This window comes from Castor canadensis, chromosome 3 (genome assembly GCF_047511655.1).
Source record: "Castor canadensis chromosome 3, mCasCan1.hap1v2, whole genome shotgun sequence".
Lineage (NCBI taxonomy): Eukaryota > Metazoa > Chordata > Mammalia > Rodentia > Castoridae > Castor > Castor canadensis.
Genome location: NC_133388.1, coordinates 136,479,694 through 136,502,149, shown reverse-complemented (window position 1 = coordinate 136,502,149; position 22,456 = coordinate 136,479,694). Strand labels below are relative to the sequence as shown.

General features: G+C 38.2%; 1 protein-coding gene across 2 annotated transcripts; it reads left to right on the top strand.

Moving 5' to 3' along the window:
- The first annotated feature begins 8,341 nt into the window (after nucleotides 1–8,341).
- Nucleotides 8,342–19,624, top strand: C3H8orf89 (chromosome 3 C8orf89 homolog). 2 transcript variants are annotated; one of them, XM_020159700.2, is made up of 4 exons: nucleotides 8,342–8,478; nucleotides 10,193–10,334; nucleotides 13,060–13,112; nucleotides 19,476–19,624. In XM_020159700.2, the coding sequence occupies exons 1-4, from the start codon at nucleotides 8,352–8,354 to the stop codon at nucleotides 19,622–19,624; spliced, it is 471 nt and encodes a 156-aa protein (XP_020015289.1). In that variant the 5' UTR covers nucleotides 8,342–8,351. The 2 variants fall into 2 exon arrangements, 1 of the variants encoding a protein (XP_020015289.1); XR_012445932.1 differs by lacking the exons at nucleotides 8,342–8,478; nucleotides 13,060–13,112; nucleotides 19,476–19,624 and adding an exon at nucleotides 12,129–12,519 and having other exon boundaries at nucleotides 10,201–10,334.
- Nucleotides 19,625–22,456: the final 2,832 nt, after the last annotated feature.

Below are 22,456 nucleotides of genomic sequence, written 5' to 3'. Positions count from 1 at the left end.
ATTTCAAATTATACTACAGAGCCATAGTAACAAAACAGGAAATCATAGGGGAAACACTTCAAGATCTAGGCAAAGGCAATGACTTTCTGAATAGGATTTCAACACTCTGAAAATAATAGCAATAATTGACAAACAGGATTGTATCAAGTTAAAAAGCAGATGCACAACAAAGGAAACAATTATGAGAGTGAAGAGACACGGAAAGAATGAGAGAAACAAGAAAATCAGAAAAACAACTGCCAGCTATTCATCTGACAGAGGACTAATAGCCAGAATATATAAAGAAATTAAAAAAATTAAATACCAACAGAACAAATAGTCCAATCAATAAGTGGGCAAAGGAATTAAACTGACAGTTCTCAAAAGAAGTACAACTGTCTAATAGATACATGAAAAAATGTTCAATATCTTTAGCCATCAGCGAAATGCAAATCCAAACAACACTAGATTCTACCTCACCCCAGTCTGAATGGATATCAAGAAAACGAATGGCGACAAATGCTGGTGAGGATGTGGGGGAAAGCAACACTTACACACTGTTGATGGGAATGTAAGTTATTCCAGCTGCACTGGAAATCAGTATGGAGGTTCCTAAAAAATTAAAAGTACAACTAACATATGATCCTGCTATACCACTCCTAGGTATATTGCTGAAGAAAAAAAAGGCAACGTACAACAGAGAAACCTGCATATCCATGCTTATTGCAGCACTAGTCACAATAGCCAAGTTATAGAATCAGCCTAGGTACATATCAACCAATGGAAATAGAAGTTGTTGTATATCTATACAATGGAGTTTTAGTCTTCTTTAGAAGAACAAAATCATGTCATTTGCTGAAAGGTGAGTAGAAGTAGAGATGATTATGTTAAGCAAAATAAGCCAAACGACAAAAGATAAATATTGCATATTTTCTTTCATATGCACAATCTAGATTTAGAAAAGAGGCATGAGGGCTGGGGGCATGGCTCAAGTAGTGGAGTGCTTGCCTTGCAAGTATGAGGCCTTGAGTTCAATCTCTAGTACCTCCATACGTAAAAGCAAGCAAGCAAGCCAGGCACTGGTGGCTCACTCCTGTAATCTTAGCTTCTCAGGAGGCAAAGATCAGGAGGATATGGAGGTTCGAAGCCAGCCTGGGCAAATAGTTATGTGAGACCCTGTCTCAAAAACCCCTTCACAAAAATGGGGCTGGTGGAGTGGCTCAAGGTAAAGGCCCTGAGGTCAGCCCCAGTACAACAGGAAAAAAAAAAAAAAGAGGAAGAAATACATGAAAGTAGAAGGAGGCCTATTTAGGAAGAGGAAGGGAACCAGGGAACCAGTGGGAGGTAGAAGAGGGTACAAAGAAGATAATGGAAGGGGACAAATATGATCAAAGTACATTGTATTCATGTACAAAAATATCATAATGAAACCCATTGTTTTGTACAATTAAAAAAGGAGATTAAGGATTTCCTTCTATCTGCGATACCTTGGGTTGAGGTCTGAAGCAATGATGGAGATCTGTGGCATGTTAGGAGGGCCCTCATGCTTTTTATCTTTTTTTTTTTTTTTGTGATACTGGGGCTTGAACTCAAGGCTTCACCTTTGTTAGGCTTGCTAGGCAGGTGCTCTACCACTTGAACCACTCCACTAGTCCAAAATAAGCATTCCAACTTTTTTTTTTTTTTTTGCAGCACTGGGGTTTGAACTCAGGGCCTCATGCTTGCTAGCCTGGCGCTCTACCACTTGAGCCCCTCTGTCAGCCCCTCATGCTTTTTGTGTCAATTCACCATCTTGATTTGTCTGTAACCTGTTCTGCTTCTTGGCTCCAAGTCAGAGTGAGATGCACAACTAAAGTGAATTACCTGCAACCTCAGCCAAATGAATCTCCCTGGGATATGGCTGCCTTGTGTCCATAGTTGAGGAGGACTTTTTTGAGTTCCTTTATATTTTAACTCACTGTGGCATTAGAGTTCATGAACATCTTAACTGTTCTCAATGACAGTTCCATCATATATGATCTGGTGAATTTAGATTTAACTGACCACATTCCAGTATCATGCAATCTTCAAACAGAGTTTACCATAAACTTTGTCCTAGGGGAACAGAAATGCTCACTGTACCATGAAGACTTGGGAATCCTTCCAGGAGTGTTACCTAGGAGCAGTTTTCCCTTGTTGGATCATCAAAGTCTTACCCTTCCGATGAAGTGCAGGAATTAAGCTATAAATTCAGTTTGCTGCAGTGACTGGACCCAGGTGTTCTGGCTGCCTGAGGATTTCTCTTCCTGTCAGAAGTGGGACTAGTGCTTATCTTTCATCATTTTCAACATAATCTTTTAAAATGAGAAACTTGCTACACTTCCCTTATTTATGGACTCTTTTTATGGGATAAAGGGTTTCTCAGATTTTAAACGTAGAATAAAGGCACTTTTAAAGAAATAAAGTCTGGCGATTCCTAAAGAAAAAAAGAAGATTAAAAAAGAAATAAAATAAAAATTTTAAAAAGAAAAAAAGAAAGAACTAAGGAAATTAAACATTAAAAGAGTAACTAATCAGTAAATGGGCAAGTAAACTGAAACGGCAGTTCCCAAAAAAGTACAAATGGCCTCAAAAATGTCTAACATCTTTAGCCATCAGGGATATGAAAATCCAAACACCACAGAGAGTCCATCTCATCCCACTCAGAAAGGTTATCATAACGAAAAGAAACAACAACAAATGTTGGTGTGAGAATGTGGGGAAAAGGAACTTTTATGTACTATTGGTGGGAATGTAAATTAGTCCAGCCACTATGGAAATCAGTACGGTAGTTCTTCAAAAAAGGAAAAATGGAGTTATCATGTAGTCCTGCTGTATCACTACTGGGTATGTGGCTGAAGAAATCAAAGTTGCCATATGATAGAGATACCTGCATTCCCATGTTCATTACAGGACTATTCAAATAGCCAGGTTATGGAGTCAGCCTTGGTACCCATTCACAGATGAATGGATAAAGAAAATGTGTTATAGATACTCAATGGATTATTGCTCATCCATAAAGAAAAACAAAATCGTGTCATTTGCAAGAAAATGGGTGGAGCTACAGCTCATCATGTTAAGTGAAATAAACCAGACTCAGAAAGACTAAAATGGCATGTTTCCTCTCATGTGGGAATCTAGAAAAAAAGAAGACCTGAAGGTAGGAAGGGGACTCTGAGGGAACAGGAAAGAAATCAGAGGAAGAGGAGGGGGATAAGAAAGAATAATGAGGGGTGGCTGAATATGATTGACATACATTATATGCATATTTGAAAATATCACAATAAACCCATTATTTTGTACAGTTAATATATACTAATAAAATAATTTAAAAAAACCAAGAAACATATAGTGGAATAATCTTTTCATAACTTTTGCAAAAACCATTTCTAAATTGAAACTATTCCCTTTCTGTGTTATCATTGAACTTGAGGGTAAAATGTAGACAATTTTCAGACACTCATATTTTCAAACAACTTTACCTACTACTAATCCTTTCTCAGGAAGCTTCAAAAAACCAAAACCAACCAAATAAAAAACCATACATGTACATTATTTTTAGAAATTAAGTGTGACATTGGCTCAGAGGTTGTCATTAAGACCAGGGAAATAGTATAAAGGGCCCAGAGCCAGATTTTAGTATTTATTAGAGTATCTGAACTTTATCTTAATGTCTTGGGATGGAAGAAAGGATTTCTTCAATGTAATATTCATAGAGAAAAAATTAACTAATTTGATTGTATCAAAATTTAAAGTTTCTGATAAACTAAAGTACTCAATAAGCAGGTTAAGGATAAACCAATAATGGGAGAAGGTAGCTAAAATGTAATGTTTAGAGAGGCAGTGCTCCAATCATGCAAAGAACTTCTACAAAGCAATAAGAATGAGGTAAAACTCTGTAAGAAAATAGGTAAAGCATAGAAACAGGTAGTTCGCAGAAGGGGGAAGCTAAGTGACCAAGAAACACTATTTTCATGGGGAAAAATCAACATAACAATGAAGTCCTGTTTTGCATGCAAAGATTAGCAAAAAATAAAATGGCTTACTCTTTACAAGTATGCATAAGAATATGTGTAAACAAAAACTCATGGGAATACGAACTGATACAACCACTAACTTACTCAATATAAATTGACATTCACACATGGAGAATAATCTAATAACAGTATGTAAAATTCAAAATCTGCACCTTTCTTGGGTGAATCCAACTTCAGGTATATACTCTGTAGAAAAGAACGTATACACAAAGATGTTTAACAGTCACATTGTTTTCAAGATTGGAACACTGCAAACAATTCACATGACCATCTGTATAAAACTGGATAAATGCATACTCATAAAATTTATGTGCTATAAACAGCAACAAACAAGACCAGTTAAACAAACTAGATCTCAATACATAAATGACCCAATTTCAAATGAGTGAAAAAAAAGTTATAGAACAGTGAAAAATTTGAGCCACCTTCTGCATACATTCTCAGCAGAGGTGAAATAGGGTGACATTTTTCTTTCTCGTTTCAGTTCATAAGCAAGCGTCCCTTTCACTGCCTAGTTAGTGCTGTATTTTTCATATTTTTGTGCTTTTGTTGTTGATTTTGCATTGTTTAGTGCTAAGTGCAGGGAGGCTGTGATGTGCAGGATGAAGGAAATACATGTGTTAGGTAGGCTACATTCAACACAGCAAGAAAGGGGTCTTGAAACAGAAACGCAGAAAACAAGGTTATGAATTGATTGGCTGTTGAAAATATTGTGACCGTAGCTATCCCCAGGAATGAGAACTGACTTTTCTTGCCTTGTACTTTTTCTGACATAAATTTATTTGCTTTCTTACTTATTATTTGAGTTCCCCCAACTGAACTTCAGAACAGGGATCTTACCTGGTTTAATTCCCAATAATACCCTCAGTAGCTGACATAATTGGTATTCAGTAAGTTTTTGTTGAATGAACGAAATGATGTACAAGCGTTTGTTTACCTCTTTCTTCTACTTCTAAGCTAGGTAATCAAAAAAAAAAATCTTAACTTAAAAATATTTAGAATATTTCCAAAACAAAAAATTTAAATGCACCCTTATTTTGGGAGTAGATTGAAAAAGTAATTATTTCATAGCTGCTAGTTTTAAGCAATTAGTTTATCTCAACCCTGATTCTCTCTACTGTTAAGTTGAGAAAGCATTTGCTTTCTTTATTGCCTGCCCTAAAACGGGCACATGTAGGGTTTTTTTTTTAGTGGTCTTTTTATTAGACCTATAAAGTATCCTTAATCTTTCTATTTCTACTAGCAAAATGTGGTGATCATGTTTACAGGAAACATCAGATCAAAGATGGTTTTTCATTATTTCAATACATACCTAAGTTGTACATACTTGCAGATGTGGGCTTTAAAAAAACCTTTTTATTATGGAAAATTTCAAACATGAACAAAAATGTAGAGATAACAGTGTAGTGAATCCTTGCATGCTTGTTGTATGAACTTTCTAGAAAAATTCAGTCTGGGATGTTCAGAAATGCAGGTGTCCACTGGAGCGGAGTCCCAGTTGCCTCGTCTGTCTTGGAAGAGGGGCTTCTAGGAGGGAGAGGAGGCTGTCTTGAAGCTGAAAGACTGTTGTCTGGTCATCTCCAACTTCTTCTATAAACAAAAAGGAGAAAGAAGTTCCTAAAATGGAGTCTGGATTGTGATTCTGAGAGTACTTTAAGAGTTTGGCAGTTATAATTCACTCCATATTTCAGTTCAGTTTCGTTGTCATTGTCATCATTGCTATTGCCTTCATGACTGTCTTGTTTGTTTTTTCAAGTCTTTAGCAACAAATCCTTTGAAATCAAGAAAGAGCTTATGAGCTTGTCTTCAAGCTCATTAAAGAAAGCATGAGCACTCTTCTTTCTTTGTTGCTTAGGAAGAGGATCAACCCCAAGAACAGAGAGGGTGGAGGTGGCATTAGCAAATAAACCCCTGAGACGTTCTGCAGGGTGGGGATCCTGGGCCAGGGCCAGAGCACTTGGCGGTCAGGTTGGAGAAGCCCAAGTGGGGCCATGCAGAGTTGAGATTGTCCCTGACCTTGCTGGCCCTGACTGTTCCCTAAAGTGCTTCACTTCCTCGCTGCCACCTTGGAGCCCATTACTGTCTGGCCTCCACCCTCACCTTTTACTGCCAACGTTGCCATTTCAAGCCAACCCCAGATCTCATCACCAAATCCAAGACTTTCCCCTTTAGTTTATGCTCATTTTCTCTGCGTACACAGCTGGCTCCTAGGAGTAGCCTTCCTTGGAGATGGTTCACCTCTCTCCACTCTCCCATCTCTGAGGGGTACTTTCCTGTCTACCCATCCCTGCTCCCTCTCCCCTTCTCTCTCTTCCTCCTGTCCCCTTTCTTTCTTCTCTTTGCCAGTCACCTGCCTCCCTCTCTCTTCTTACACTCTTGCCCTCATTCTTGCTTCTCTCCCTCCCTCCCTGCTGTGCGCAGCACATGTGCGTGCTGCAGTCATTGCCCCTCACTTCCAAGTGTTTTCACGTGCTTGTCCTCCTTCTTCACACCTTGGCTTTGCTGGCTTCATCTGGAAAGGATTCCCCAGTACCCAAGACTGGATTAGGGTTCCCTCCTGTGTGCTCATGTAGTTCTCTGGGCTTTTGTTTGTTTTGGTTTTGGTTATCCCCCCATCACAGCACTTACTAAACTGTACTACCCGTTTCCTTGTCTGTTGTCTTCACTGGGATCAAATTTCTCAAGGGCAGGGACTGTTTGTTAGCACGTGTCTCCAATGCCTTGTGCAAATCTTGGCATAGAACTGTACCAGTGTATGGCATAGTTAAATCTGGCCACCTGTGACCCTTTTATTTTGAAGAGAGGACAAAATGGTTATAAAATACTGAGGAAGGAGACTGGAGTAACTGACATTCAATGAATTGTGATTGTGGTGGCTGTAGTCATTCTTCGCTATTCTGAAGGGACTCCTGAGAGTAGGGACTGTGACTTGCTTATGGTTGTACTCTCACTGGAGTTTAGTAATGCCTTGCATCATGAAGTAGACAATATATATGAACTGGATACATACTGAAAAAAATATATTTTTAATAGAAATCTGAAATGATGTATAACCTTTTTTTTTCTTTTCTTTCTTTCTTTTTTTTTGTTGGGACTGGGGTTTGAACTCAGGGCTCCATGCTTACAAAGCAGGCGCTCTACCACTTGAACCACAGCCACATCTCCCATTCTGAATATATTAAGTAAGCAGGATACGTGATTGGCTGTCCTTTATGTCTATGTTTAAGAATAACTATGATGTGCTGGGTGTGGTGAGCTCACACCTGCAATCGGGAGGCAGAGGTTGGGAGGATTGCAGTTCAAGGCCAGCCCTATCAAAAAGTTTCCTAGACCTCCTCTCCACCAATAAAAAGCTGAATGTGGTGGGGCATGTCTGTCATCCCAGCTACATGGGAAATATAAATAGCTACATTTTTTTGGGTACTGGGGTTTGAACTCAGGACCTCATGCATGCCAGGCAGGCACTTCACCACCATCCCTGTGGAGGTGTAAACTGGAGGATCATAGTCCAGGCCAGCCCAGACATAAACACAAGCCCCTTCTTGAAAAATACCTACAGCAAAACGGGCTGGAGGCATGACTCAAGTGGTAGACTGCCTGCCTACCTAGCATCAGATCCTGAAACTCCAGTACCACCACCAAGTCTTGCTTTGTTTTTTAAAGTAATGGCTCTCTTTTCTCTTCTTCCCCCACCCCCCACCCCCCTGCTGGGGATCAAACCCAGGCCTCATGCCTGCTAGGCAAATGCTCTACCACTGAGCTCCATCCCCAGGCCAAAGTCATGGTTATCTTGAGGATAAATTTATTTTCCATGGAACACAAAATTTTTTTCAGGCACAAATGCATTTTATAATGGCAGTACTTCTGAAAGAATCCTAAGCATTCTATTGTTTTGTAGATGATAACTTGTTAGACTTACCTTTTTTTTTGAGACTATGTAGTCTAGACTGGCTTCAAATATGTAATTCTCTTACCTTTGCCAAGCGCTGGGATTGCAGACGTGCACCACTATGCCTGGCATCACATTTTTAAAAATACTGTCAAATACCTGTAATCTAGAATTTGAAAGAATTCATTAAAACATTAAAATACTTAATTTTAAAAAATCATGATTATACATTTTTGCTTTATTCTTAAAAGCCTCTTATTTTAAGATGTATTTACATGTTGTAAGTAAATCCGTGTTAGAATTTAATCTCTGTGATGAAAAACGAATGAAAAAGATATTTACAAGCAGGGTCTGTTTTCTTTGTTTCTCTGCCCTGTGTCTGGAGCAGCAGCTCACTTTCATCAGCACTGTTGAAAGAAGAAGAAAAAATGTCTGTGCTATCTCCTGAAATCAAATTTGAGACTTCTAAAGTCACTCGAAGCTCCTTGGACAACTGTTTTCCTTTTGAGAATAGTTGGAGGAAAGCAGTTTTAGAAACACAAAAGATGAAAAAGGGTAACTTCATTTTTATTATTATTTTCTTTAAGAAAGCATAGAAGTAGTGCCTTGAATTGACATGTAAATTTTTCTAAGCAGTTAAGAGCTGTTTCATAATTTTTCATCACGTTCATATCAGGATAATATGCTAAGAAAAGAAAATGAGCAAAATAAAATTAATAGAATAGAAGCAAATTTTTAGAGAATTATTTCTCTTGATCAAGTGTATAATTATTTCTGTGGGATCACACCCCTTTTCATAGCCTTTCCTTTAAAATATCTTGAGTTGAGTTTTATATTTTCAGACACTCAAATTTTTAGCAATGCCTTTGTGTATTAATAATTCCAACCAAAATTTTATTTTTTTGAGTGCGTCATGTGGAGAGCATCAACTATCCTATAACTGCTCAATAAAGACAAGTTTGAAAAATTTGATGTTATATTAATAGATTTCCTTCCTTCCTTGAAAGTTACAATTGTATTTTTTTATTTATCCTGAATTCTGCTTCGGATTTATTAATGGAGATAAAATTCTTGAAAGTGGCAAAATTCAAAAAAGTCCTCTGCAGTTCCGTCCCTGTTGGTTGGCAGTGTGCAGCTGAGCGCTTTCCCAGTTTTTCCCCAGCTTCCCATTAAAGGCACTCAGAGGACACCAGCCTATCCACCAAATCTGATGTTGAGGACTCAATCTGTACTTCTTTTTTTAATTAAGAGAAAATATTTTTTCAAGGGAGGAAAAAAAAAGAAAGATGGCAGCATGGCGCTTGAACATGTAACATGGAACTCTAGCTTGGCACAGAAGCTTCTGAAAGCAGTGCTCTGCACTTAAAAACTACCCGAGCCTCTAACCTCTTATCTGCCTTTTCCCCTTAATGCTTTGTTTGGATTTTTAGAAGAAAATTTGGCAGTCTCTTTATCCATTGATGTGTGAGGTCCGTAAAAGCAACCTGATGCTTCAGTGTTGCTGTTTATAAATTTGGTACGCAATTTTGTGGAGTGAATATCAAAATCAATGCCTAAGGTAGAAATATTTTCTCTCTCTTTGATAGCTCAGATGGTCATGGATTTATGCCTCTTGATTATTTCCATAAAAGCAGAGAAGTGTTCGGGTGTCTGTAATCCCAGCCCTTGGGAGGCCGAGGCAGGAGGACCACAGCTCCAGCCTGGACTGCATATTGAGGCTCTGTCTAAAAAGAAAAAGAAAAAAGCAGGAAAGTTGAAAAAAATTCAAAGTAGTAGATGATACAAGACTCTTTTTAAGTTTTGTTTTGTTTGTTTGCTTGAGACAGGGCCTGGCTGTGTAGCTCAGGCTGGTATTACGTTCAAGATCCCTCTACCTCAGCCTCCTAAATGCTGGGACTACAGGCATGCACCATTATACCTGGCTTAATACAAGACTCTTGAAAGTGTTTTTCATTTAAACGTGATGCTAATATTCTGGAATTTCTAATTAAATAAAACAAGGAAGGCAGTGGATAGTGACAACTGTGGAAGATCTGTGAAGCTGTCCTTTGTCCCTGTTCTAATTCTTAACCAACTCTCTATAAGTCTCTCTGGTAGGATTTGGAAGACATTCTCTAAGAAAGATGCTAGATATAAAATACAATTGCTTTGATTTCTTTACTTAATGACCAATTTTGTATATTTTATTGTGCATTTTGATATGCAGTGAAAGTAGAAGTATGCATTTAACCAAGATGGTTATAATATTTTTGATTAGAATACACCATAGCATTTGGGATACAAGAGCCCAAAGAATGTGTCAAAATGCCGTATTTACCAGGATTGCCAAGTGGCCAGAAGAATGTAAGTTCAAGTCCACTAGAGGTTCATAAGCGACTGTTGCATGCCAACACTGAGATGCCCACAATCAGGTAATCATTGCTGTTCAGGTGTCTTTTGATGAATAGTTGTTTGTAGTAACGCTGCTGCTGTAGAGGTTTACATGCTATGAATCTAATTCTTTCTTGTCTACTGACTTTTCCCTAAAGGATTTAATTTTCAAAAATCTAAGTTAGACATTTATTCAGATTGACATATAGGCACTTTTCTCTGTTTACAGGTGACATTGCCAGAAAAGATTGCTATGTAGCCCAGGCTGGCCTCCAACTTGAGTCTCCTGCCTCAGCCTCCTGAGTGCTGGGATTGCAGGCATGCACCTTTTCAAACTCTTGCTTTCCCTATCCAAACCATGCCTATAGAGCATTGGAATGTTTATCAGTAAAAGTATTTGACTCTCTGTGGCATTAGCAGATTTCTGTCCCTTGAAGATAGAAACTTGTGTTTCAATTCTAGAAAAACTGAAGTAGTATAAGAGAAATCAAAACCCCATATAGACAGCTAGAAAGTCTCCCTGACTTTGAGTACTACGATTTAAAAATATTTCTACTTTCTTATTGTAAATCAGAGTGTCACATATACCACTAAAAGAAAACCTCTTTCTCCAAAGAAATCGATCTCTAAATTAGTGAGACAGTCTCATATTCTATTTACTTTCTAGCTTTATTTTTGGTGGGGCTGGAGTTTGAACTCAAGGATTCACATGTGCAAAGCAGGTGCTCTACCACCTGAGCCATACCTTTGGTCCATTTTTGCTCTGGTTATTTTGGAGATGAGGTCTCAAGGATCATTTGCCCAGGCTGACCTTGAATCACTATCCTCCCAATCTCAGCCACCTGAGTAACTAGAATTGAAAGCATGAGTCACTGGTCCCTGGATATATGTTTTTCCTTACAAACTATTTGTTGAATGTCTAGTACTTATTCTCAGTGCCAGCTTCTCCCCCAAATGAAGCACTTTTAGAATTCTGAGTTGCAACTTTCTTTAGGGGAGGATTCATATTTGCGTATTATTTTGCTACCAAATGAACTTTAAAGTCAGCCAATTACATACATGGCTGACAAGACTGGAATTTTAGAATTCATTTCTTGAGTTTTCCAATTAATATTATTGTTGGTAAATATTCTTGAAGTAAATTGCAGTAATATAAATAGATAACTAGAGCATACTGAACATGAAAAGTTGTAGACAATATTTATCTAAATTATGAAAATAAATAAGAATTCTACAAAAAAAATCTGGATTAAAAACAATTATTTAATAATCTATTTATCCGGATATATCAGTTTTTATTGTTGCTTAGGTATTTTCTTCTATCCTTTATTTTCATAGATCTTATGTTGCTGTGTACTTACAAATTTTTATCCTCCCTTTTTAAACTTAATGTTGCATATGTACATTTTTATGTCACTGTATAATTTTTAAACAGTCTTATTTGCCATGTTACATTTATTGATGGATACATGGCTTATCTAATCACTTCCTATTATTGGACTTTTTAAGTTGCCTTGACTTTTTTGGTTTTGTAAACACCACCATAATGAACAAATCATATATATATACTATTTTTCATCATTTTCAATGATATCCGTGTTTTATTTTTGTATTTCATTTGTGATTTGGCTGTTTGGGAAATTGTTTTTAAACATTTTACATTGACTTGAGTGTGAATTTGTTTAAGTCAATGAAGAATAATGTGAATACATTTTATTTATGTTATGACAAGCATTCTTTATAAAGTGGAATGGTGGTGACTAAGTACCATAATGGATATGAAAATAGAAATGTAGTTCTTCTCCCTGCTTTTGACACCACTGTCTTCATTTTAGCCATTCTGGTGAGAACATGTCAAGTTGCCTACAAATGTTTTATCCCCCTCTGCGAATTGCACGGCACACTGTGAAAGAACAATCTTGGCAAAGCAGGGAAGTACTTTTTTTTGTTTTGTATACAACCCCTTCCCTTCTTCTCTTTTTCACCCATATATGAATGTTTGATTTTAAAGACTCTTATAAAAGTCTCATCCTTTCTCAAATTTCTTTAATGCTGATCAGAAGGTTTTAGTGAGTCTCACAGCATAACTATGGGAACGTCACAGAACAGTAATCCTAGAGGTAAAGACTATTTAAAAGTTGCTGTTGAATTTCAAAGTTTAATATAGAAATTTAGAATTCTTATGATGGATTACCTCACCTGCAGTAGATAAAATTATGACCTAGTTCAGTGGGAACAGATGTTAATTATGACAACATTCAGATCACAGTGACTGATAGATAAAAAGTGCACAAGTAAGGGGTAGTTGACGTCTGACACATCCAGATGCCTGCTAATCTTGATCCTCCTCCTCTTAGTGTTGCTTGAGTCATGATTACCAAGAGTTAAAGACAAGACCTGTAGGGAAAATGAGACATGGCCCTCATCTACTGGTAATATTTACTAGGAAAAACTAAGATATTGAGTTGGTTCATATCTGCTTCTGATTGGTTTAGTTATGGTAGAAGGAGTTTGCTTTCTTTAATGTTTACTTAATTTCCATGTAACGCCATTTAACAAAGTGAGTTTTGGGGTAGGTGTGTAGCTCAGTGGTAGAATGTATGCTTAGCAAGTGTAAGACCCTGGATTTGATCCCCAGGACCAAAAGAAACAAAAAACCAAGCAAGTTTCACTGAAAATATGTTGCTTGCTTCTTATTGTATCTTTTCAAGTTAATGCACCCTGGATTTATATACCAGTGATTCTATGACCATATATAATCTTTAGAATAAAGAAGACTAAGACATGCACTGTGGTACCACTTCAGAAGAAATCAAAAGGTAAGCCAACTTAATCTCTTTTCTTACCACATGTCTTATTAAGACATACTTAATCTGGTTTCTCTTTTTTACTTCCTTTCTTTTCATTGGTTTGTCTTTGTTTTGATAATACTTCTTTGGCAGTACCTGGGATTAAACTCATGGCTTCACACTTGGCATGCCGGCCCTCTAACACTTGAGCCTCTCCACCAGTCCTTGTTAATGCTTCCTTGAAGCTTTATTTATTTTATAGACTTAGTGGCTGTTCATTACAATCTCAGGACCTGAGATAGGCCCTCATCATGTTTCATTTGGGTCATTTGGAGCCTGCATACTGGTCATCCTGTTTTGAGTTTCTAACTTTTGAAATTCTTTAACACTATGACAAAAACCTAAAACCTTAACCTCTAATTACATTTCTTCCTTCTTCAAAAGCAATAGCTCTGCTGGTCCTGGTGGCTTATGCCTGTAATCTTAGCTACTCAGTAGGCAGGGATCAGAAGGATCTTAGTTCAAAGCCAGCCCTGGGAAAATAATTCATGAGCTCCTATCTTGAAAGAAACCCATTACACAAAGAAAGGGCTAATTCAAGCAGTATTACTTGCCTAGCAAACTTGAGGCCCTGAGTTCAAACCCCAGTACCACCAAACACACACAAAAGGAATAGCTCCTTATTACTTGCAGACAAAAGTGTGACTTTCTTAGTCTGACATAGAAACTTTTTCACCTTCCTCTAACTTTCTATTTTAGTTATGTCTTTTAAATAGTTTTCTCATGAATCCTGTATATGGAAGACAACTCAATACAGAAACTGATCCATATAGCAACAGTTTGGGTCCCCAAAAAGTACTCTTAAATCAATTTATTCTTAAGTCCATGATGACTAAGAGGGTTTATAGCACCATGATGTACTTTTACTATGTTTGGAAGGAGAGTTCATCCTAGATGCTTTAAAACCAGGCATTCTCATCTCCACATTTCTGATATGCTTGGCCAGAATTTTGTTTTTCAAAGGTAGACACTGAAAAATCTAGTGAGGCAGGTAATTGCACCAATGTCTACAGGATTGCACAGAGCTTCCTGCCATTTCTGGTATCTGCATTTCACTGCCTCACCTTTCTGTGTTATAGACTTAGGGAACATTATGACAAGGGAACCACACATGGTATGTGACATAACATATATGTCTAGCACTTGAGTTCTACAATAAACTCCTAGCTATTTCCTGAAGTAATTTTACCCACAGTTAATGGTAAAGATTCTGGAGCCATACAGTCAAAAGTTTTCCATTTTGTCAATAATTATGTTTTCTTTTCTTTTGTTGATTACTGTCTATGTCAGGCTTTTTCACTAGTGACGGTATTAGGGTTTGGGGTCAGATAATTCTTTATTGGGAGGTCTGTCTTGTGTGTTATAGGATGTTTATAAGTGTCCATGGCCTTTACCTACTGGATGCTACTAGCACCCCCTAGTTGTAAAAATAAAAAAATGTTTCCAAATGCTCTGGGGTAGCAAAATCACCTCCAGCTGAGCAAGGCTGGCATGAACATAACACTTGTTATTTGCTACATTATTTCCTACTTATCCTTCAGATTATCAAATGATTCATCCTTTACCTACGTGCACAATTGTTTCCTAACCAGTTTAAGACTTTTTAACTTCTTTATTTTTAACTTTTATCATAATCATGTAATTTTCTTCTAGCGCATTAATCACTTCAAAGAAACAACAACAGCTGAAATTACTAAGGAAGGCAGCTATTGACAGTGCTGGTGGCAGTCAGAATTGGCTTGGTAGTAGCTTTGCAACTGGAGTCTGTGGAAGTGCATAAGGTTAAACGTTTATGAACTTTTCCACGGGTATTGCCTTCCTCTGAACTTCCGTATACTATCGTCAACTCTGTAATCAGTAGGTAGCACAGAATAAAAATAACACTAATTAACACCTGTACTTTTATTTCATGTGTTGGGGGCCAACTATATAGTGAGACCTTGTCTGAAGAAAGACAGAGAGAGATAGAGTGAAAGCAAGCCTTTTCGGAGTGATTCTCATGAAGGTTTGTTCTCTTGAGGAAATCAGTGCTTTTTTTTTTTTTTAATTAGGATGTATTCATTATACAGGGAAGATTCATAGTGACAGTTTTTACATTGCTCCCATCTTCTCTTCCCCTCCAGCCCCTCCCCACCCCACTTAAAGCAATTGCAAGAGGTTTCCTAATTCTGTTTTGTGTAGGTATATGAAGTCCATCTGCCATATACCCTTACTTCACCCTCCCCTTCTGCTTGTGGCTCCCCACACACCCTGTACCCAGATTGGTGCTCTTCCCCGCACGTGAGGACACAGCGCTCACCCTCCTTTGTCCTCCCTGTCTTCTGTCATGTGAGGACATAGCAATAAGTCACCATTTTGGAAGCAAAGAGAAAACCTTCACCAGACAATGTGCCGGCACCTTGATCTTGGGCTTGCCAACCTCCAGACTGTGAGAAATAAATTTATGTTGTCTATAAATTAGCCAGTCTGTGTTATTTTGTTAAAGTAGCATGAACAGACTAACACTGGTACTGTCTTTTATTTACCTTTCTATCCCCGCAGTGCCTACATCAATTTCTGCAACATAATGTGAATCTTCAATAAATACTTGCTGAAAATTATTTTTCTTTAGAGTCATATGGCACCAAACATGAATTGAGTATCTACAGTGTGCCAGGTGCTAGGTGCTTGGGCTTAGGGATATACACCTGAAGAAAATGAAGATCCCTGCCCTTGTGACACTTAACACTTAGGTCAGAGGATATAGACAACAAACAGCAAACAGAGTCAACAAACCCTTTAGAAAGCATAGGAGAAATTAAATGCAATAGAAACTGCAACAAGAACAGAGCTGGATAAGGGAAATCAGGAGATGGGGTAGAGAAGTGATTTACAATTTTAGGTAGGATGGTTAGAGTAGGTTTAATTTAGAAGGTAAGTCTTCAAATACTGAATGGTGCCTAGCCTTTGATAGAACACTATGAGTAACCATAGCCAAGTAGAAGAAGACAGGAAAGAGAAATAATGGAATATCTGATCATGTACAGCCTTAGAGACCACTTGTATCTAGCTCTGAAATGAGGAACCCTTTCAATCATTTTGGTAACAAAAGAATAATTCTTTCTTGAGACACAGTCTTTCTATAAGGCCCAGGCTGGCCTCAAACTCTTTTTGCTTGTCTCTTGAGGGCTAGGATTATGGCTGTGCACAACTCAAAAGAATGTTTTTAATGTGAAGTAAATTTTTAAAGGATCACTATGACAACTAGCACCCATTTTGATAGCAATAGCTTTAAAAAAAATGACTCATAAGAGCTCTGGCTATGATAGAATTGCTTATATCAGAGTGACTTTTCCAGGTCTTGAGAGGTGAGATCCTGGAGAAATAACCCAAGAGAAATGAGCCCAAAATTCTGTATACAATTTCTCTTCTAGGTGTTTGTTCCCAAGGCGATGTATGGTGGCAATATTTCAGGAAATCAAGCAGAAAGTAGCTTTGGGGAAGCTAGAGAACCAAGTGGAGATTTCAGTAACTTAGCATTTGCTGTGGAGATAGAAGTAGAGAACCTGCCAACATGGAGGGCCCTTGAAAAACACTCCAGGCTTTAAGTTCAAACTCCTGAAGGACTGAATGCTGTAAAGGCATATCTGCTGCTAGAAGAAAACTGAATTGTCTCTAGAGGACTGTAAAATGAGCCAGAGCCTTACATGTAGGTTTTCATACACAGTATCTAGCACTCAATCAAAATTTATGAGGCATAGAGGAATATAAGAAAACCAAAAGAAGAAACAGACAACAGAAGCAGATATACAGATGATTCAAATGTCTTCATCTGTTTGAGAGGCTATCACAAAATACCAACTGGGTAGCTTAAAAACAACAGAAATTTCTTCTTTCTTTGTTTTTTGGAGGTTCTGAGGCTTGAACTCAGGGCCTACACCTTGAGTCATCCCCCTTTTTTTGTGATGGGTTTTTTTGAGATAGGGTCATGTGGACTATTTGCCTGGGCTGGCTTCAAACCACAACCCTCCTGATCTCTGCCTCCTGAGTAGCTATATTTCTGTTAGTAACTTAGTAGCAAGGCTAGGATTAGCTGTATGTACAAAAATGTCATCTAAGTGCCCAGCTAAAATTCTGTAATGGAAGAAGGAATAAAAAGTTTGGAGAGATGATTTGCCATGGGCAGAGATCAGGAGGATCGCAGATTGAGGCCAGTCCAGGCATAGTTCGTGAGAATCTATCTCAAAAATACCCAACACAAAAGAGGGCTGGTGGAGTCACTGAAGTGGTAGAGCACCTGCCTAACAAGTGTGAGGCCCTGAGTTCAAACTCCAATATCACACACACACACACACAAATCTTCATTGTAACTTTTTTTCTACTTCATTGTTTCCTGCCCCTTTTTTCCTGTATTGTGTTTTTTCTTGTTTGGGGGTTTACCTTTATCCTAACGTCTTAGACCTCACTTACACATTTTTGACATTCTTTTCTAACACAGGAATTTAAGAGTGTAAACCTCTGTATGTACAACTTCTGCTGCACCACAGTTTTGTGATATTTTATCATTTAAGTACAAGTATTTTAAATGTTTCATTATGATTTCTTTCTTTCCTCTTTTTTTTCAGTACTGTGGTTTGAACTCAGGGCCTTGAAAGTGCCCTACCACTTGAACCACACCCCAGTCCTTTTTGCTTTTAGTTTATTTTTCATATAGGGTCTTCCATGTGTCACCATTCCCAGCATGATTTTTTTTGTGTGTGACTTATGAAGATGAGTATACATTTTAAAAAATATTTGAGAATTTTGGCATTTATTTTATTATTAACAACTTCTACTTTAATTTTGTTTGACTACAAGATAATAATAACTCCTTGAGGTTTTTTAATGTTTGCTTAACACCTGGAATCTAGTTACTCTTGTTGTTGCCAGAGCGTCTTTCTAAGTGTCAGGTCCAGTTTGCTGCTAAGGAGCTCTGATCCTATTCTTTTTGTTTCGTGGGTCTGAGGTTGAACTCAGGCTTCACTTTGCAAAGCAGGCACTCTACCACTTGAGCCACACCTCCAGTCCCTGATAATAATTTTATTTAAAACACCATTTTTATTAGTATATGGCTTGATCATATTCTTAAGTTTCAACTATTTGACTTTCCCCATCTTTCTGAACTTCTTCATATCATATCATACCTGCAAAGGAAATAAAAACCAAACAGAAATAATAACTGCATTGGAGAATTGAAACAGTTTTCTTTTGACAGTTGAAATTATTTAAAGTTGAATAATGACTTTTAAAGCAATATGGGTCAGCATATTATTTTCAAACTCTGGTGTGTTTCTAAATAGAAGTACTTGTACATATTTACATATTTAGGGCAATATGTAGTGATTCCATAGGCACTTTGAGTTTGGTGGTTCTGGATTCAAATCCTGCCAATGATAACTATTAGGTATGTGCCCTTGGGCAAGTCACTTAGCCTCCCTAAACCACCTTTTTCCTTTCTCTGTTTCTCTTTTCTTCCTTCCTTCCCTCTTTCTTTTGACAGTATCTTACTCTATAGCCAAAGCTGGCCACAAACTTGCAATCCCAAATGCTGCTCAGTCTCAGTCTCCCAAATGCTGCTATTACGGTATGCACCACCATGCCCACCACCCTCAGCACCTTTTCAAAGTCTATAATCTGGAATAACGCTAGTTACTACTTCATGGTGCTGTTGTGTGGACGGGGTATATGTGCCATACTCTACAATGAGAATTCAAAAAAGTGAAGAGACTCTTCGATGAATGCAATCCGTTATTATTCTAATTACCACTCCACTGTTGTAGGAGCTTGGCCACTGCAAGTGATCTACTTAACTTTATGATCTTACTGCTTTACTTCAGCTATCGTTTGTAAGAAACTATGTTATTGGAGAAGATACTTTGATGGGTGTGTAAGGTTGATTACTTATGGAGAGTGTGCCTTTTGCCTTAGAATAGGTTGTGCAGCTATCCTATGTTTTTAAAAGCACAACACAGACTCAGAGTTAAGTTTATATAATTAAACAAAAGTACTGATTTTTAATTAGGATTTTTAGGTGACTTGCCATCACAGTCAGTCATTTTAGAGAGCTGGCATTGACATTCCTTTTTTGGCAGTGCTGGGGTTTGAACTTGAGGCCTCACACTTGCTAGGTAGGTGTTCTACCACTTGAGCCACTCCACTGGCATTGGGTATTTCTAATTCAAAGCCTGTATTATATAAAGATCTCGTGTTGTTTTTATAAGCATTTATGGAACAAATATTTCACTCATCATATTTTGTAGAATACTATCCATGCATGCCTACACTGGTTCTGATAGCTGATTTTCTCCTTCACAGGTTCTGGCTTCAGCGACCCTCTCACTGGAGCATCATCTCAGTACTTACAGAGACTCTCCAGAATGGCTATTTTGGAGTATGATACCATTCGTCAGGAAACAAGCAAAAAATCAAAGAAAAGCAAGAAGCGAGACCTGCGAGACTGCTAAGGAATACCACGGTGTGATGCTTTCTTCCTGGTTTTTAAGGTTTACATTTGCTTTTTCCTTTTTCTTTGGTGTATGATGTGATGCATAATAATTTACATAAGAATGGAAATGTAAATAGGAAATAAATATTTATGCTATATATGGAGTAATTTGTATTTTTTTTAACTTTACAAAGAGACATTTAAATTATGGGACTAAGAGAAATTATATTGCATAAGTTTTATGCACAGTGATTATATCTTTTGATTTAATTTGATAAATAATTTTGAATGCCTGCCTGTGAAATGAACTTTGCTAGTTACTGCAAAAAGTTCAAGAGAAAACCAGGTTTGTGGGTCATGCCTGTAATCCTAGCACTTGAGGTAGAGAATCAAGAGTTCTGGGCCAGCCTGGACTATATAGCAAGGCCCTGTCTCAAAACAAAACAAAACAATGCAACACCACACCACACCCACACCCACCGAAGTTTCGAGGAAGAGTAAGTATTGTTAGGCTTAGAAAGGGATCAATTAAAAACCCTCTTTTCCCAGCTTGGGTTTGGAAACAGTTGAAGATGAAAATATTGGCTTCGTTTGTTGATAAAACCTGAATGAAAAATTCTGCCTTGGATGTGTGACAACAGTGGGTCTCTCAATTTTGTACCTCAGCAAGGGGAAAGTGCACACACACAGATAGTGCTGACCACTTCAGGCTCTTCTGCCACATCAGGGCAGAACAGGACCTTCTATTGTATAGACAGGCAGATCCCCGAGGAAAAAGTAGGGCAGGGAAAACTTGCTCCATCTTCATGGCAAGGAAGAGAAAGGTCTAGGTCAAGAAAACTGGAGGAGCAGGAAGAAGTGTGCATCTCTCCACCTCCCTGAGCAACCGGGAATACCCAGTGACTGATTCTATGGAGTGTCAGAGAGGTTCAGAAACAGGGTAGTGACACCCAGAGGGGCAGGAGGAAAAGGCTTTATGGAAGATGGGGTGCTAGAAATGGGCCTCAAAGACAGGAAGATGGAAGGAGAGGGCATTCCTAGAAAGATGAGAGAAGATAAGCAAAGGCACTCTAGATGCCCTTGGCTGGAGTGCTAGCTGGTATGGAACAGCATCACGAACTCACAGACCTCCAGCTCCCAACCAGCCCCAGACTGTGTGACTCCGATCAGGCAAAGGTCTTGGTAAACTGGGGCATTACCCTATTTAAAAGGCTGCCTAGCAATTTATGCCACACAGTCTAAAGTTCTCAGATAACTCCAGTATTCATGAGAAGTGAGAATCAGAATTTATATATGAAGTCTTCTGATATGTAAATGTTGCATTTGAAGTAAGCAACTACTGCAAAACATGAAAGCTGCTGTGTGGGTCAAAGAAAATGACGTGTGCCTGCTAGATCTAGCTTTGTGGGGCACTCATTTACAATTTCAGGAGCAAAGGAATAGAGATAAAAAACAAAACAAAACAGATAATTTGATGCTATATAGTAGAGAGCCTCAGACACCAAGCATGAGTTTCTATTCAATCTGTTGAAATCTCAGTGGGAGATTTTTGAGAATGAAAGCAAGTGATTGCTTCTGTGATTTAGCAAGAGTCATCCAAGTACAATGTGCAGGCTATATTGTAATGGGAGGAGACTGGGGGCTGGAAGGCCGTTAGGAAGCCAGCTGGGAAGTCATGGTAGAATCAGGGCAAGAATCTTGTCAATGGAGGATAGAAGCAGGCATGGGAAGGAGAACAAGATGATTAGGATTCAAAGACTATGAACTATCTAAATATAGGCTATTAGGAAAGAGGCATCGAAACCAGCTGAGATTTCTAATCTTGGAAAAAAGAATCTCAGGAAGAGATGCTTGTTTGGGTGGAATAACAAGGTGAATGCAACTTTGGGTGTATTCGGCTCAAGGTGCAATGAGGACATCGTGTCCTGATGCTAAACAGGTATTTAAAAAGTAGGTCTTTAGTCCTGAAAAAACAAACAAACAAACAAACATATCTAGAGCTAGTAAAGAGAGAAGTGAGCCCAAATTTGTAAGGGGTGGGAGGAAATAGGAGGAAGACAGAAATAGAAGATGAAAAAGAAACTATCACAGATAAAGGAGATGAAAGTTCTAAGCCAGTGCATTCTGTGTATTCAATTACTCAAGTGTACCATTTGTATGTGTTCCTTTTGTGCATTGTCATCATGCATTCGTTCCTAGGGTGATAACCAAATTTAAATGGATATGTTTATGCTTACATATGAATTTTGATTGAGAATGATTTAGCTACTTATTACTAGTACCTTGGACAATCATCTTCTCCAAGCATATTCCATGATTTCAGAAATGTGAAGCAGGAGAAAAGCTACTCTCAAACAAAATTTTGCTGAACTCTTTTTTTTTATTGTTTTATTATTCATATGTGCATACAATGCTTGGGTCATTTCTCCCCCCTGCCCCCACTCCCTCCCTTACCACCTACTCCACCCCCTCCCTCTCCCCCCAACTCCCTCAATACCCAGCAGAAACTATTTTGCCCTTATTTCTAATTTTGTTGTAGAGAGAGTATAAGCAATAACAGGAAGGGACAAGGGTTTTTGCTGGTTGAGATAAGGGTAGCTATACATGGAGTTGACTCACATTAATTTCCTGTGCGTGGGTGTTACCTTCTAGGTTAATTCTTTTTGATCTAACCTTTTCTCTAGTTCCTGGTCCCCTTTTCCTATTGGCCTCAGTTGCTTTTAAGGTAGCTGCTTTAGTTTCTCTGCGTTAAGGGCAACAAATGCTAGCTAATTTTTTAGGTGTCTCACCTATCCTCACCCCTCCCTTGTGTGCTCTCGCTTTTATCATGTGCTCAAAGTCCAATCCCATT